General features: G+C 36.7%; 1 protein-coding gene across 1 annotated transcript; it reads left to right on the top strand.

Annotated features, from left to right (window-relative positions):
- Positions 1-5,792: 5,792 nt before the first annotated feature.
- On the top strand, positions 5,793-8,454 carry HTR1A (5-hydroxytryptamine receptor 1A). The gene has a single exon (XM_003762831.2). The coding sequence runs from the start codon at positions 6,404-6,406 to the stop codon at positions 7,691-7,693; it is 1,290 nt and encodes a 429-aa protein (XP_003762879.1). The 5' UTR covers positions 5,793-6,403; the 3' UTR covers positions 7,694-8,454.
- The last annotated feature ends 9,278 nt before the right edge of the window (positions 8,455-17,732 follow it).

Genomic DNA, 17,732 nt, shown 5'->3' with positions numbered 1-17,732 from the left:
TATTAGCCATGGTATTTAGAAATATACTTTGCCTTCATGACCTCATTAAATGAAGAATTGGAATAGAGGACTCCTCTTAAATCTTTCATTTAAAGAGGGTACCTAGACCAGTCATTTTTTTTTTTTTAATTTTTTAACCCAGTTGTACTCTGCACTTCTACACCATACTCCTGTACCAGGTACAGTCCTCTTTCCTTCCTTTACTCCCCTTTTTTCAGCTTCCTTTTGTATACTCCCTAAGAGTATGAGTTCCTTGAGGGCAGAAAATAGTTTTCTTTTTAGTATTTGTGGTATCTCCAACACTTAGTACAGCTTGGCATGAAGTAAGTATTTTTTTAAATATTGACTATTGGCAATTGACTAGTTTAATTGACAACTTTTAAATGTTGTGAAGACTTTTATATACATTATCTAATTGGATATTTAAATCTGACAAATTTATTATGGCAAAATTCTATATTTATTTGATTTTATTAATTTTTGTTTTTATTGTTTTATTAGCCTATGAATTTTATTTATTAATTTCAAACTGGTAGAAGAAAAGCTAAGAACCTATTTATTGAATCACAGGATTTCAGAATTAGGAGGAATTTCTGAATTTTCCTGTCCCAATTTTTTTTTGATGAGTTCCCTCTACAATTCATCTTGTGTTTATATAACTTCCACTGAAAAAACAGCCAGTGTTGGGGAACTATTTGTTGAAACATCATATTCTATTTTTAGACACACTGATTATTACACACTTTTTTCTTTATATTAAACTGAAATTTGCCCCTCTGTAACTTTCACATATTGGTCTATTTTATGCCCCCCCCCCCAAGCCATATAAAACAAGTTTAATCCCTTCTCTAAATTGTAATCCTTGAAATACTTGGACAGAATTTTTCTATCCCTATTCAGTCTTTCTTGAGTCAGGACAAATAACCACAATGCTGCCCACCTGATCTACATATTGCTGTAGTTTCCATTCCATTCCTTATAATGGCCACTTTTTTTTTCTTGTTTGTTTTGAATGCATTGTAGTTCATCGATGTTTTAAAGTATTCCTGTAGTTGTCAGTTGGAACAGAATAAAATCAGATTTTAATTTCCTGACTCTGGAAAATACCGATCCATTAATGCAACCTAAAATCACATTAGATTGTGGATTTTTTCTTTTAGCTACATGTCACATTTCAATTTACTCAGCTTGCAATACAGTAAAATTCTCAGTTCTTTTACCTTTGAAGTGTTGTCTACCCTCACCACCCCCATCCAGTACGTGTGAAGTTGATTTGAAGTACAGGACTTTACATTTATACCTATTAAAATTCCAATTAGATACTTCTCATTGCTTGAGCCTGTTATTTCTTTTTGGATCTCATTTCTCTTTCTCTAAGTCCTTCCTAGTTTCAAGTCATCTGTAAAATTGATGTTTGCCTTCTATGTCTCCATTCAGTGTAGAGGGTTGAACTTCTGCTGAAAAACTAATTAGTGATGATAATAGCTTAAATTGTAAACTCCTAAAGTCAGAGACCATGTCCATTATATACTACCTAGATAGTTGTTTAGAGAGAAGGAGGTGACTTAATAAACAATTTAAGATGATTGGAAATTGAAAATACACATGAAAATTTTTCTAAAAATGAGTCAGAGTTACTTGGATTTGAATACCAACTCTGCTATTTACCAATTCTATAGTAGTAGAAAAGTTATTAAACTTATCTTTGTCTCAAATTCCTTATTAGTAAAAAGGATTTGGGGAGGATGATGTCTAAGCTCCTTTCAGCTTTAAATCATATGATCTTTCTTGATTAGGCCTTGCAGATGGGCTCACTGCTGTACTTGTGATTTTTTAAAATTAAGTATTAGAAAAGAAAATCAAAAGGTAGGCAGATTAATTATTGGAAAGAACTCAAGAGGCATAAAACCTGAATTCTAATCTCTGATCTATGAAAACTTATCTCTGTGAAATTAGGTAAATAATTTGGTTTCTCTAGGCTTCAGTTTCTTTTTCTGTAAAATTGGGGATTGCAGTTTAGTATTACTGGTTTCTGACCATTACATTACACAATAAAATTTCTTATTTCAGATATTAAGAAAAAGTCTGACCCACCACAAATTACTCTACAGAAAGTTTAACTTGACTCAGTGATGTCATTTTGGTCATCTTAGAGAGTGAAGATAATAAACCAAGGTCAAGAATTTTATAAAGTCACATCTCTGATCTTCACATAATATCATTTGGACCAGTACTTTTGCCGAAGATGATGCAAAGTTAGTTCTATAATTATATATAATTATATAATGCTATGTTCATCAGGATTAATCAGAAATAATAGCTTTATTTAGCCTCCTTTAAAAAAAATCCAATTAATACTTTTTTGATTTGCATTGTTATCTTAAAGTAGGTTAAAAATGTTATATACTGTTTTAAAACCTAAAAATATTTGAAATGTAAACATGAAGAAATGAAATTTTTTTCTGGCTTTAATAATAGCCCATGTAAATGAATGTACAGTAAAAGAATTCATCCCCAAAGAGGTATCTTCTGGTCACAAGGAATATTCAGGATTTATTTAAAATCAGTATGGGCTGAGTGCATCTTCATCCGTGGATCATTTAATAGCATTCATAAAAGTACCTCAAAATGGCATTCTATCTTAAATCTCAGGAGCAGAAATTCTTGTGTTATTACTTACATTTCTTCAGAGTTAAAGATATGAACATTATTTAATTTGTAAAGGGATTTTTTTAAAAATACCAGTGAGAGTACTGTAGTATACAGACCAAAATACCCAAAGTCAGACCATAGGACAAGTAATGTTAAAAATCTGTCAAAATAATTTACATAATTTTAACCTTCCAGGTAAAGGAAATATATAAGCATTTAAGTTTCTAAAAGCTATCTTATCCTGTATATTACAGGTTTGGCATATTTACTTATTTTTAACATAAATTATATATATTTACATAAAACCCTTATTTTTATATTATATATAATCCTCAAAACTTATATAAATGTTTACTTATTTTTTATATAAATCACAAGCACTTTTTATACAACCATCAAATGTGGTACAATTATTATTCAAGATTGATCCCAAGATATATAATCAGAGATGTGGCATAATATAATGGAGAAAGAAGGCATTTGAGTTAGGAAGAACTAGGATCAGGTCCTGCCTCTGGCCAATACTGGTTGTATGATACTGGACAAGTTTACTTGATGTGGAAATTCCTTTAATTCATGAAGATTTCTAAGGGCATTGAGAAGTTATTATTTATCCATGATCATACAGTTAAAATGTACTAGAAAAAGTACTTGAACCAAGGTTTTCCTGTAAGTTTGACTAACTATCAAGGGGTCAGACTTTAAGACATATTACCTTTTATATGTAATAATGCATATATATGGTTAAGATACAGAAATATACATATTCACATTCATTCATATATATACAGACATGTATTGTGTTGTATGTAAATATATATATATATATATATATATATATATATATATATATATATATATTCACACACACACACACAGGCTGGCTCCTAAAATCTCAGTGCAACTTTAAGTTTTAAAAGTATAAAGTGCACTGTTTTTTAAAAAATTTACATATATAATTAACATTCAGTCTTGCTTCTGTTATTATGTTTCTAATGTCCAGCTTTTCTAAGAATCAAGATTTCAATGTTCTGTTAGATTGTCTTTTCTGAATATATAACAAAACTGTTCAGTGCCGTGACTTTGAAAGGACTTGAAAAAAGGGGAGCATAGCAAAACATTCGATCTTAAAGCACTGTTGTGGACTCTTCAGTAACAACATACAGACTGATCTCTTTGTTTTTATTGTCATTAATCATTATGAATGCCTATTTCATAATGAAAATCCATCACACTGAAATGATCAAATGGGAATGATGTGCAGCCCTGAATTCTAAAATGATTTATCTCTATACACTTTTTTGTCTTTCAGAAATTTGAGATAAAGAAAGACAAATTTCTAAAGTTCAAAAAAATGTTGGAATGATCATGAAATATAGTGTGTGTGTGTGTTTGTGTGTGTGTGTATAATATTGTAATTCTAGAGTTACCTACTTTTATGCCAGCATGAATATTTTCTCCTTTACATTGTGATATAAAGTAAGTTTATCAGTGAGTCTTGTATACTACATTTCTTTTCTGCTATATTCCAATTGATGTTGAAAGTTTCTCCTAGAAATTCCAATTTGCTTTCATCCTCTAGAGCAGACAACCTTGCAATTTATTCTTCTCCTTAAAGCAAATTACAGTTTCACTGCATTATGTCTGAAGTCATTATTTTCTCCAAAACAAAATAAAACCATAACCCTAACCTCTATTCTCTGGTTTCATCTATTCAAAATTTTGTTAGCATGAATGTTTAAATACTAAATCCCAAGTTTTGGCAATATAAAACACAAACATAGGATTTCCTGGTAGGGTTTACCTATAATATATAGAATATAGTAAATTGGCTTCATTTCAGCATTTGTGGCTCAAGTTAGGAATTGCTTCATATCAGGATTTTTCTCAAAACAGCTAGGAAACATGGAAAGATTGAGGATAAGTTTAGCATTTTAATAAATATCACATCTTCCAAAGGATATCTCCCCAATTCTCTTTTCAGTCATCCCTGTCCAATTTGAAGGAGCAGGCTAATTTTTTTGTCCCTAAGCTGGTGCTAGTTGTGAAGTCAAGACATTGTACCTCTCATTCAAGGTTTAAGACAGGAGCAACTACTTTAGGCAGAAAAAGAAAAAAATATAAAATGGACCATCTTCTTGAAGTATTCTGTTTCAAGTAAACGGACTAAGTTTTTATCTGTAGCTCTGGAAACAAAATAAAATCCTGTGACTCTCAGAGGCACTCTCCTGCAGGTGGCGACAAAAGCCCTCCTTGTTCAGAACTGTCCCAGGTACTGATTACAGTCACTGGAAGCAGATTGCTATTTGAGCAGCCCAGAACTTTCATAGCACTTTAGAAATTCCTGTACAGCTGTGTTGGTTCAGAAGAAGAGAAGGCAAAATGCCTTGACTTCACAAGTAACACTAGTTTATGAATAAAAAGGTGCATCTTGCTCTCTCGAGTGGGGAGGGAGACTTAAAGAAAATAACATAAGACACCCTTTGGTGGCAGTGATTTTCATGCAACTATTAAGTACAGAAAAGAAAAAAAAGAAAAAAGTGCAAACATTTGGGGGGCACAGAAACAAAAAAAAATTCATTCAATTAAGTTTTTCACAAATTGCTTACATGTTTCTTACTGGCATTTTGCTGGAGAGGATGAAGACGAAAATCCAAGTGTGAAGATTCATTCCTTTCTTTTCCATTTTAAAAATAATTATAATACAGAATAGTAGGTCTAACCATTAGAGCCTTACTTCCTCATTTGCCACGTCTTTAAATTATTTTTATCTTTTTTTCTTCCATTCCCACAAAAAAAATGCATGTCAATCCTTGTTTCCCTCTTCTTCTTCTTTCCAACAAACCTATTAAGTAGTTTTAAATGGGTTGTTTTTCCTTGGACTTGAATGGAGTCAAAGCAATTCTTATAATGCCAATCTAATAGATGGCTAAGGGGTTATATGAGGATTCTGAAATCAGGAGGCTCTCTCAGTTGTGTGGATGAAAAAGTTGGACAGGATGGCAACAAGCAAGGTGAAGGGGGTGGAGGAGGGAAGGAGCAAATAGGGAGATATGCCGCATTAGAAAGGGGAGGGTAAGGAGAGAGTGTGGGAGGGAGGGAGAGAAGTCGTCAGAGTGGCAGGGAGTGATAAATAAAAGGGAGCGAGGAGAGAGAGAGCAGACAGAAGACAGAGACTTGAAGGCGAGTACGGGAAAAGAAGGAGAGAGAGGAAGAGGGAAAGAAGAAGGAAAAGAGAAGAAAGGAAGGATGCAGTGAGAACAGTACTAGACAGATAGAGAGCGAGAGAGAAAGAGAGAGAGAGAGAAAGAAAAGTGTCACTGAGTGACATAGGATTGGGAGTTCTCTTTTCCAGCTCCTTCCAGGTCTTTAGACTGCTTATGAGTAGAGAGGTCTTCCTCTGTCTGGCAGTTGGACAGCGGCAGCGACAGGGACAGCTGCAAACCTGAGTGGACAGAGAAAGACAGAGACTCTGTAGCCCAGACATATCTGATTTAATCGGAGTTGCTTCTCCGCTAACTTCTGTTTGGTGCTGGTGATCAAGGAGCCCGCCGGACTAAACAAGTACACTAACTGTGTGGCTTGCTGAAGATGCTCGAACTAGTGAGTTCGTCGGAGAGAGAACTCCCAGCATAAACTGCCCCATCCCTCCATCGCCCTAACTCTAGAAGTGAGAAGAGGACAAAAACAAGGAGGGGGTAAGGAGGAGGCAGGTGCCTCACTCTGCCGCCGAGTTCACCACCTTTGCGGCATGGATGGATTCACACCCAGCAACCCCCTGCCCCTTGGTCCAGATGACCTTAACAACCAGAGCAACAACACTACCTCCAGTGATTCGCCCTCCGTTCGGGCCAATGGTACTGATCTCTCAGACGTGTCCTTCGGCTACCAGGTAGTCACCTCGGTGCTGCTCGGGTCTTTGATCCTCTGTGCGGTGATCGGCAATGCCTGTGTAGTGGCCGCAATTATCCTGGAGCGCTCTCTGCAGAACGTGGCTAACTATCTTATCGGCTCTCTGGCTGTCACCGACCTGATGGTTTCCGTGCTAGTTTTGCCCATGGCTGCTCTCTACCAGGTCCTCAACAAGTGGACCCTCGGCCAGGTGACCTGCGACATTTTTATCTCCCTAGATGTACTCTGCTGCACGTCGTCCATCCTGCACCTGTGCGCCATTGCCCTGGACAGGTACTGGGCCATCACCGACCCCATTGATTATGTAAATAAGAGAACCCCCCGGAGAGCTGCTATCCTCATCAGTCTCACTTGGCTTATCGGCTTTCTGATCTCTATCCCACCTATGCTGGGTTGGCGGACCCCAGAAGACCGCTCTAACCCCAACGCTTGCACCATCAGCAAAGACCACGGCTACACCATTTACTCTACGTTTGGCGCCTTCTACATCCCCCTCCTTCTGATGCTAGTGCTCTATGGGCGGATCTTCAAAGCCGCTCGGTTCCGGATCCGCAAGACAGTCAGGAAGACGGAGAAGTTTGGGGAGAGTTGCTTCGGTGGATCCCCTGATCCCCCACCCAAGGAAGACGATGGGGAATCCAGCAGCAGGAATTGGAGGCGCTGGGCGGAGCCCAAGACTGTGGAGGAGGCCTGCGTGAATGGGGCTATAAGGATGGGTGAAGATCGCGCCGCCCTGGAGGTGATTGAGATCCAACAGTACGGCACCTCCAAGGACCATCTATCGCTCCCCAGTGACGGTGGTGGAATCCCCAGTATCACCTACGACCAGAAGGCCGAACGGAATGCAGAAGCCAAGAGGAAGCTCGCTTTGGCCCGGGAGAGGAAGACAGTCAAGACCCTAGGCATCATAATGGGTACCTTTATCCTCTGCTGGCTGCCGTTCTTTATCGTGGCCCTGGTCCTGCCCTTCTGCGAGAGCAGCTGCCACATGCCCAACTCACTGGGTGCGATCATCAACTGGCTGGGCTACTCCAACTCTCTGCTCAACCCTATCATCTATGCCTACTTCAACAAAGATTTCCAAAGTGCTTTCAAGAAGATCATTAGGTGCAAATTCTGCTGGCGTTAATTCTGCCGGCAGTAATATTTTGCTGGCTGGGGTCTGATTGCACAATCTGACCCCTCCCCATGCTCACCCTCACCTCCATCTCACTTCTTGATAAGTCACTCACCTCCAAATTTAGCTTACCTCTTTTCTCCTAAACCTCCATGTCGCCACTGCTTCTGCCTTTGGGGTTCCAGTCTTCTTTAGCTAACGCAACCCAATGCTGGGGGGGAAGGGAGAAGGGGAATTATTTGGATATAATGGAGCCGCAATGGGGAAAAGGGGGTTGGGTTTGGGGACGCGAACTCCATCATTAGAGTTTATTTGGGAAACAAAGTTGGTTATGACTTTCTCCCTTAATCCTAACCGAGGCTCCCTAAACCTGGACAGTTTCCAAGTTGTTGTTTCCTTCCTCCCAGGACAGAACTGAAAACAAAGTAGCAAATCGCTTTGCGCTAGGTGTATTTGAGTTCAAGAAATTTAAGTTGCTAGGTATCTAGTCTGGTTATCCCCTTCGCGCCCTGCCTGCACCAACCCTCTGAACTTTCAGTCATTCGATTGACCTTGTCCACTTCCATCCTCATCCACTCCCTTTCTCCTCCAGGTGTGTACCAAGATCAGAAAGGCTGCAGGACTTTTCAGAGAACTTTGATAGTTGTGTACACCAAATTTCCAGCGTTCCTCAGAGTGATGAATAGCAGCCCATGCATAACACCTGTTTGTCTTGCTTTCCCTGCCCACCTCCTCCAATACAAGGGAGAGTGGAAAGAAAAAAAAAAAAAAAACAAAAAAAAACCCCAAAAAAATCCCCAAACGGAACCAAACAAACAAACAAACAAAAAACTAATCCTGAGAGTAAGTACCGGAGGCCTCGCTTGAAATGGACTGGAGAGTTGTGGGGATACTAGGCGACTTTGCATCAGGCGAGGGACATGAAGCAGCTTCGGTATTTTGCCTCACCAAACAAAAGGAAAGAGCTTCCGATAGAAGAAAAGTCACTCATCGGATTCTCTGAACGATTTACTTCCCAACTTCTCAACAGTGGGAAGCACCGGCTATTTCATCACAAACCATTGATAATCAGAAATCAACACAACACTGTAGATAACACCCTAGCTCTGACCTCTACTCGGGGCCAAGGAGACTGATTTCTTGGACTCCCAAGATAGAGTCAAATTGCTTTCTTCGCTCATATATTTGTCTCCCTCTAGGGATGCATGGGGGCATGCATGCTTTTATTAGAGAGCAGGAACAACTTTTAGCGCTTTCCAAGGACCACTGCACTGTTTGACTCTTTCTGTCTGAAAGTCACAGCCTCTAATTCTGGTGTTTAAATAAAGGGAACCAGGGAGAGTAAGTTGCTAAGGCTGCTGGGGAGAGAGTGATGCATTTTTTGCTCCGCGCGCCACAGTTGACCAAAGCTAAGCAGAGGGGAACTGGGAAAGGGGATCGATTTGTTGGGCTTGACTACGCTGGTGCTTGTTAAACCGATTAGTTCATCTGTAGGTTCTGAAGGGGATATCCTCGTTTTGCGTTTCTGGAAAGACTTTTTTCTTTAGTACTCATGAAAACGGAAATCTACTCCAAATGAGATATTGTTTGTTTTATTTACCCGGGTTTCAAATCTGGGAATATGATGCGCTATCTTGTAAATTGTTATGTAAAAACATCAGTTTATGGTCTTGGAGTGGGCAATTTCTTGTAGGGGGTGCTGGGATGTGTTAGGAAATTTCCACCGTATTATGCCTTTGACTGTTGTTCTGATTACAGGGTATATGTTAACTGATTTGGGATGGATCCCAGGTCTAAAAGTATTGCACGTTTTGCACGATTACGGTTGTTGAATTAGTGAAGGTCTTGGGACAACGGTGCTTCGGTCCCCAACGGCAAATATTATTCCAATTGCTTCAATCCCTATCCCCGCTGAGTAACCTGTTGTAATCTCTGATGCCCCATCCCAATGGAATGCTACCCCTGTGCTACAAGTGATGTGTATTTTTCACTCATTTGACATTGTTTAGATTAACTGGTATTAAGAGATGTAGCACATTCACATTTAGCCTCCTAATTTTCTGGTGACTAGTATTTAAATCTACAATATCGATACAGAATTATTGGTCTTTATTGTCTTTCCTTCTCTTCCTATTCTCCCTTCTCTACAGAGCTTTTACCTTTTGGATGTTTAAACTTATTGTTTTGAGAACAGTGTTGTATTTTCAAGTTGCAGAAATCGTCAATGAAAGTGCACTTGTCCAAGTATTCAAAGAATTGAAAGAACGGCTCTATTGCCTGAAGCCATTTGATAAAGAAAACTTCCCTGCTGTTTAACCTACAAAGTAGACAGCATCTCCTGTGAAATTGGGAGGGGGAGGGAAAGTCCGAGTTTATAAATTGAGAAAGATTGAGGTTTAAACTTCTTAGGTCATTATGAGTAGTTCTTAAAACTAAGTACTAGAATTGGAGATTAGTTTTCCTTTTGGGACCTCTTTTCTCTCACTTCTTAACTTGAATGAAAAGGTAAAAATAAAGCATAAGTGTGAAGGGCTGGGCAAATCAAATCGGATCTGTTTTCAAAGACTGTAATTGTTTGAACAGAAAAATCGTATTTGTATTGAGAAAAATAAAAGGGTTGCAACTCTCAAAAGCACTGTATTTTTGTAAGTGACTGTATTCAAGTAAAATAACTCTGTGTTAAACTTGATCTTCAATGTTTGTTCTAACTTATAAAATGATACTTAAGAATTCATTATGGTGATGCTATAATAAAAATAAAAATTATATCTGATGCACATGATATTTCCTCCAAGTGTCTGTTTGTTTTTATTCCTTTGGAAAACTGCCCTAACAATGATCAAGAGGGCATAGTTATTAGGACAAAGTAGTTAGTCACCACATAGAGAAAAAATACACAGCTACATAGAGGCACAGACTCCTTCAATATGCCACTGTAGTCATACTTCTCAGCACCCCTTTCACCATGTTCAATAGGTGAAACCTTTTGAGAAATCTAACTTTAGAAACTTTTAGAAAATATTTTTTCTTGATTGGCACATCTAGATAATCTTTCCTCACTCACATATATAATCAGTATGTACAAGGAAAGAGGGAAGAAACAAAGAAGGCCTCTGGTAGTCACAAGACCCTTTTTAACTTTTAGCCAATCAGTATGTTTATGCTATTTCCACTGTCCCCTAATATTTTCCACTTCGAAGATCAGGGTCTCATTGAAGCTACTTTCTTTATGCACAAATGTTATTTAATTAATTATTGAAGGCTACTGGTTTTTCTGACTAGGGGTAGTTTGGATGTGAACCTTTGAATGCAAAAACTGTCAATATGTCAGAATCCTGGGTCAATATAACTTAATTATTGTGAGCTTTTTAACAGGAATCTATGAAGGGTCAAATTAATAGCACTTCTTGAAGTGCATATATTGGATTTTCATTTGATTACCCAGGTGCATTGATTCCAAAGGCTTCTTTTCCTTGCCATATCTCCAACAGGTATTATTAAATTAAATTAAGTTTAATTTAAAAATTATCTTTACAAATTCAAATGAGGAAGACATGAAGCCCCAGGAAATTTAAATGATATGAATTGTTGATTGTACATGGAGAAATGATTGGAGTCATCCATGGCCATGGAATAAGTGTGAGTGTGTCTGTGGGACTGTGTGTGTGTTTTACATAACTTAAATGGAAAAGCATGAAGTCAGAGGGAATAGGGGAATAAGAACTCCTGGGCTGAGAAATATATTACGTTATTAAGGAGATCAATTAGCTTGACATGGCTTCTGATTTTTTTTTCCTGAGTTTTTTCCTCTTGCCTGGTATATTTATATGACCACCAATGTTAACATATTCCTTAGCATATCTATCACCAACCAAGAGAAAGGTAACAATATAAGGTAACATATGATCATTATTAAATGAAAGGGCCAGACAGTAAATGCTCTAGGAATTCAGAAGTCAGCAAAATCACTGTCCTCTATGAATTGAGGTAGTTGGGAAAGGTTTCATAGAAAGGGGATGATTTTGAATTGGTCCTTGGAAAGTGGATAAGTTTCATGAGCTTACCCAAAATGAAAGTGATGATATGAACAAAGTTATGGAGACAAGCATATGCCATGCCTGATTAGTATATGTTATATAAATCAATCTGAATGTAGCAGACTTATAAAAGAGAAGAAGTCAAAATTGAATCTAATGGTCTAAGTCTGGTTGGTTTAGTGAGAATTTTTATTACTGGAAAATAAGAGGAGAGTTTGGATCTGTCTATCCCAGGATATTAGCATTTTAAACTTTACCTGTATACAGAACATAATAATTAATAATTATTATCACAATAATAATAAAATATTAATATTTAAATAGTATTTTAAAATTTGCAAAACGACATACATTGCTCATTTGATCCTCAAACAACCCTGTGAAGTAGGTGCACTAAGACATTGGGAACAGTATGTGTGTATGTGCACGCGCATGCATGTGTGTATGTGAGTGTGTGTGTGTGTGTGTGTGTGTGCACGATAGGTGTTATTATTCTTTTCCATTTACAGATGAAGAAATAGATTCTGAAGGAAGTTAAGTGACACGGTAAGTGTCTGAGAAAGAATTTGAACTCCTATTTTCCTGACTCAGTGTCTAGCACTCTATGAACTAGGTAAATTGAATATTTCAGGGTCAGAAAGTATATTAGCAGTAGCCTTGAAAAAAGTAACAATCTACATAGTATAGTAATTTTGTAAAAAGATATGCAAAAAAGAAAATATTTTTCTTGTCAAATTTTTGACTTTTTCTTTTTAATCTGATTTATTGCTTTTTCTAATATAACATTCATCTCTAAATATATACTTTTTCTCCCTCCTTTGTCTAGTATGCTTCCTTTTATAATAAAAATTTAAAAGAAACAAATAAAGCAGTTCAGCAAGACTAAAAAACTGGCAGATGGAGATATGTGTAGTATTACACACCCATATTTTCAATCTCTGTAAAGGAAGCATAAAAATATATATTCAAATTTTCTCTGAGGTTCCAAGCATTGACATTATAATTTAGCCATCATGAGTGTCATTCTGTTGTTGTTCACATAGCTATAGTCACTGTATATGACTATTTTTCTGGTTCTAATTATTTGACTCCATATCAATTAACATGTCTTCCCATCATCTTTTCTCATATTGCAGTAATATTCTATTACATTTATATACTTCTATTTTTTATTGTTAATTGATGGTTACTAACATGCTTTTAATATATATATATATATATATATATATATATATATATATATTTGCTACCATAAAACTCCTGAGATACATACACACACACACACATATAAATGGGATCTTTCTCTTTTTTATTTCCTTGATGTATATGAGTAACAATATCATCTTTCAGTCAAAGGGTATAGACATTTTCATCACTTAAAAAATATAAATCCAGATTGCTTTCTAGAATAGCTGAACTAATACACAGCTGTATTATTCCCATAGCAACTTCAACATTGATGTTTGCCAATGTTTATCTTTGTCCATTTGCTAGGTATCAGATAAAACACAAAGGCTGTTTTAACTTGTGTTGCTCTTACTATTAGTGTTTTGGAACAATCTTTTATATTATGGTTGCTAATAGATTTCCTTTCTTCTTTTGAATACTAATTTGTTAATATCCTTTCATTATTCATTTATTAGGGAATGATTCTTGGTCTTATGCATTGTGTCCCAAAAGTCTTAGTGCCGGGTTAATCTTTAATAGGGCAGCTAGGCAGTGCAGTGATTAGGGTCCCTGGCCTGGAGTTAGGAAGACCCAACTCAGTCTCAGACGCTTACTAGTTGTGTTACTCTGGATGAGTCACTTAAACTGTTTTCCTCCATTTCCTCATCTGTAAAATGAACTTGAAAAGGAAATGGCAAATGACTTTAGAATATTTGCCAAGAAAATCCTAAATGGGGTCACAAAAAGTCAGATACAACTAAACAGCAATGTCAACAATCTTCAATAGATATCTTCAATAGATAAAGCTTTAATAACATAAAACTGCACAAAGATTTTTAGGACATCTTGTATAGTTATTTGAATTCCTTATATGTCATAGATATCAGTCACCAATAAGAGATGTTATGCAATAATTTTCTTGCAATCAATAGTTTTCTTTTTTATGCTAAATGCACTAATTTTGTTCATCTAAGTTCTTTAAAAAACAGTTTAAAACTTTTCAATGACTTTAACAGAGAGTGGTATGGATCAAATTTTTGACCCAGGAAGCTTTTCAGTAACATGTCTTCTAGAAAGGTAACATAATGGCTTACCTATGCTTGTGCTTGCACAGAAATATAAGCATACATGCACATGCACACACATACATGCACACACCTACCTATACATACCAACTAAATAATTCAAGTGGTACAATTAATGCCCCATCTTTTCCCCAACAAAGCATCTTCTTTAATGCTGAGGTATATGCTATAGTGGCCAATATTATCACCAGAAATAATATAAGCCTAAGGTTGGTCTCTTGGGGTTATTATGAAACAATTTGATTCATTTTTCCCACTTATCTGACTTCATTTTGATGAGCAGAAGAATTGACTGGTTGTTCTGGTGTCTGGCAGAAAAATATCAAATTTTCAATTTTTTCCAGGGGAAATATATGGGAAATCTGATTTCCTTTAAGGGCACTAAAAAGGGGCCAATATTCATTTTCAGAAAACTCAAAAGCAACCCTCCTCAGTCCTAAAGATTCAAATTTGAATTTCTTTAAATTCTGGTGGTTAATCTAAGATTTCTTGATTCCAATGAAATAAATATGGAAACCTGAAATGACTTTTAGAAATAAGAAATCAAGTAAGAAAAGGTCAGAGGAGATATAAGGTATAATAACCTTGTATTTGTTTTATGGATTTAGGGGAACTGTGAATGATTTTTTAAAAAGCCTGTCTCACCATTCCCCAGAGTATTCCTCCAATAGCCCAGAAAAAGATAGGTTATTGAAGTTGTTTGTATAGGGTGATTGCATTAGAGCAAAGTAATGTAATAATGGTGTTAATTATTGGTGGGAAAATTAGCTGACAAATGAGGTCATTCTGAGGCATCAACAAGTATATTACTAATTGGCCTGAACAGAGCTGGAGGTGGGGGCAATAATGATCAGGTGAGTGAGGATAACTGACATTTTTGTTGCATTGGATTTACAAAGGAATAACATATTTTACAAGTTAAAAACAAAAACAAATACTGCTTTTTTGTAATGATAGAAATGAGCCCAAAATACATAATTGAATTCTCTTGGAGTGTGATTATACCCTTTCTTCTTTACCTCTTTTATCTTCTTTACAAAAAGGATTGAAGTAGAACAGTGGTATGTACAACCATTGAACAAAAGAGGTGGACTGGAATAATCTAGTCCAAACATTTTATTTATCCTCAGTTATTATCTCTTTAGTAAGCTAATGTCCTGCTTTGTTACTTCTAGGAGTAGATATAACTCTGAGGTTCTCAACATCTGTGCCAATAGAACACAAACTCCAACAGCTCTTATTGAGTTCATTCAACAAGTTATTATGAACTTAAGTTCTTAAAAACACTTGTTTAAACTTTTCAATGACTTTAACAGAGAGTGATATGGATTAAATTTTGACCTGGGAAACTTCTCAGCAATGTGTCTTCTAGAAAGGCAACATAATGGCTTAGTGTGCTTCTGCTTGTACAGAAACATAAGCATACCTGACCTGCACATGCACACACATAAATGCACACATAGGAACTATGCTAACCTGAGGCTACAAAGAAAATGTCAAACAATCCTGGTCCACAGAACTCACATTTGAAATGAGAAAGACGTCATTAGGAATTAGGAAAGACTTCTTGCAGAAAATAATACTTTTTCTGGGTTGAAAGAAACCAAGTATTCTAAGAGGTGAGAAAGGGTTTCAGGCATTTAGTAAAGTCAGCATAAAGGTATAGATAGGACATAGAATAGTGAGCCTTGAATTGGGGCTGGGAGAGAGTAATAGAAAAGAAAACAGGAAAGGTAGAAAAGGACCAGGCTATGAAGAACTTTAATTGCCATAGAGAAATTTATTTATCATCTTAAAAGTAAAGGGGAGTAAAGGAGTTTATTGAATTGAAGAGATAATATGGTGATATCTTTACCTTAGGATAATAATTTTAGAAGCCATAATGATTGGATTGGAGAGGGGAAACACTGGAGGTATGTAGGAGAAAATTGCAATTGTCAAAATAAGAAGTGATGAAGCCCCTCATGATTAACTTTAGTCTTCATTTGAAAATTAATATAAGTAAGAAAGATACTGCTACATTAACTATAAGAAAGGTGATTTTTTTGGGGGGAGGACACAGCAACTCTCAAAGATTATTTATCATTTATCATTCCCTCCCCTCTCCCATCACCTGGTTTTCCTCCAAACTACACACACACACACACACACTCACACACACACACTCACACACACACACACACACACACACACAGTTCTTTTTTGTCCAGGGATTGCATTTGTCTTGTTTAGAGAAGAGATGAGAGAGTCAGAGACAGGCAGACAGACAGACAGACACACACACACACACACACACACACACACACACACAGAGACAGACAAAGATAGAGACAGAGAGACAGAAAAAGACAGAGACAATCAAAGACAGACACAGACACATAGGCAGGCAAGAAAGAGACAAGAGACACAGAAAGACACACAGAGAGACACAAAGACAAAGAGAGACATGGAGAGACACATAGAGAAAGAAGAGAGGCAAACACAGATACAGAGAGACAAAGAGATAGACAGATACAGAGAAACAAAAAGAGGAGAGAGAGAAGAAACAGAGAGAGGGCAGAAGGAAGAAATAGAGAGACAGAAAAATACACAGAGGGAATTAGAGACAGACATAGAGAGGAAGAGAGACAAAAATACAAAGAGAGAGAGAGAGAGAGAGAGAGAGAGAGAGAGAGCGCAGAAACAGACACAGAAAGAAACACACAAAGACAGAGATGGGCACAAAAACACAGAGACAAAGACAGAGAGAAGAGAAGAGAAGAGAAGAGAAGAGAAGAGAAGAGAAGAGAAGAGAAGAGAAGAGAAGAGAAGAGAGGAAAGAGAGAGAAGCAGAGAAACAGAAAGACATAGACAGAGAAAGAAAGACAGATAGAGACAGAGACATGGAGAGAGACAGAAATGGAAACGGACACAGACTCAGAGATAGACACGGAAATAGACAGCACACAGAGAAAGAGAGAAAGGAAGAGAGAGACACACAGAGAGACAGAGAAACAGAGAGGCAGACAGATATAAATTAGCACAAAGACAGAGAGACAGGACACACAGAGAGAGACAGAGACAGAGAGACACATAAATAAGTAGAGAGACAGAGACAGAAAGAAAGACTCACACAGGTACAGAGATATATAGAGACAGAGAGAAAGAAAAGGAGACAGAGTCAGAGACAAAAAGACACACACAGATAGAGACAGACAGAAAGAGAAAGAGAGACTAAGACAGAGAGCAAGAGAGAGATTCTGGATAAAGCAACAGGGATGCTACACTAAATAATTATAAAAGGAAGAAAAATGTCCTTCTTTTCTCCTTAACCCATCTCCTGATTTTGGAAAACACATAATTTTTTCTTAAAAACACATAGTCTTAAGCAGATATAGAATTTGATTTGGGGAAACTGGGCCCTCAAACCTTTATATTTAAGGTGTTTAAGCTGTAATCTGTAAGAATATCACAAATATGGTTATTATCCACCAAGTGATGAAAGGAACACTAGATACTAAGATTGTGATAGTAATCTTGGAATTAGTACTCTTTTTGTGATCCAATCCAATTTGACAAGCAATTTTTAAGCACCTATAATGTGTGAGATGTTTTGCTTAGGTACTGTGATAAAAAAACAAATGAAAACATGGCATTTACCACCTAGCTGGGGAGAAACACAGAATATACACATTAATCTTAATATAATATATACAGTATGTACAACATAATATATTCATTCATTTTAATATATAAGCATATATTTGATCTTTTGAAGAAGAG

The sequence above is a fragment of the Sarcophilus harrisii genome, chromosome 1, assembly GCF_902635505.1.
Source record: "Sarcophilus harrisii chromosome 1, mSarHar1.11, whole genome shotgun sequence".
Classification (NCBI taxonomy): domain Eukaryota; kingdom Metazoa; phylum Chordata; class Mammalia; order Dasyuromorphia; family Dasyuridae; genus Sarcophilus; species Sarcophilus harrisii.
Note: the sequence above shows the minus strand (reverse complement) of the source record. Positions and strands in the feature narration are given on the sequence as shown.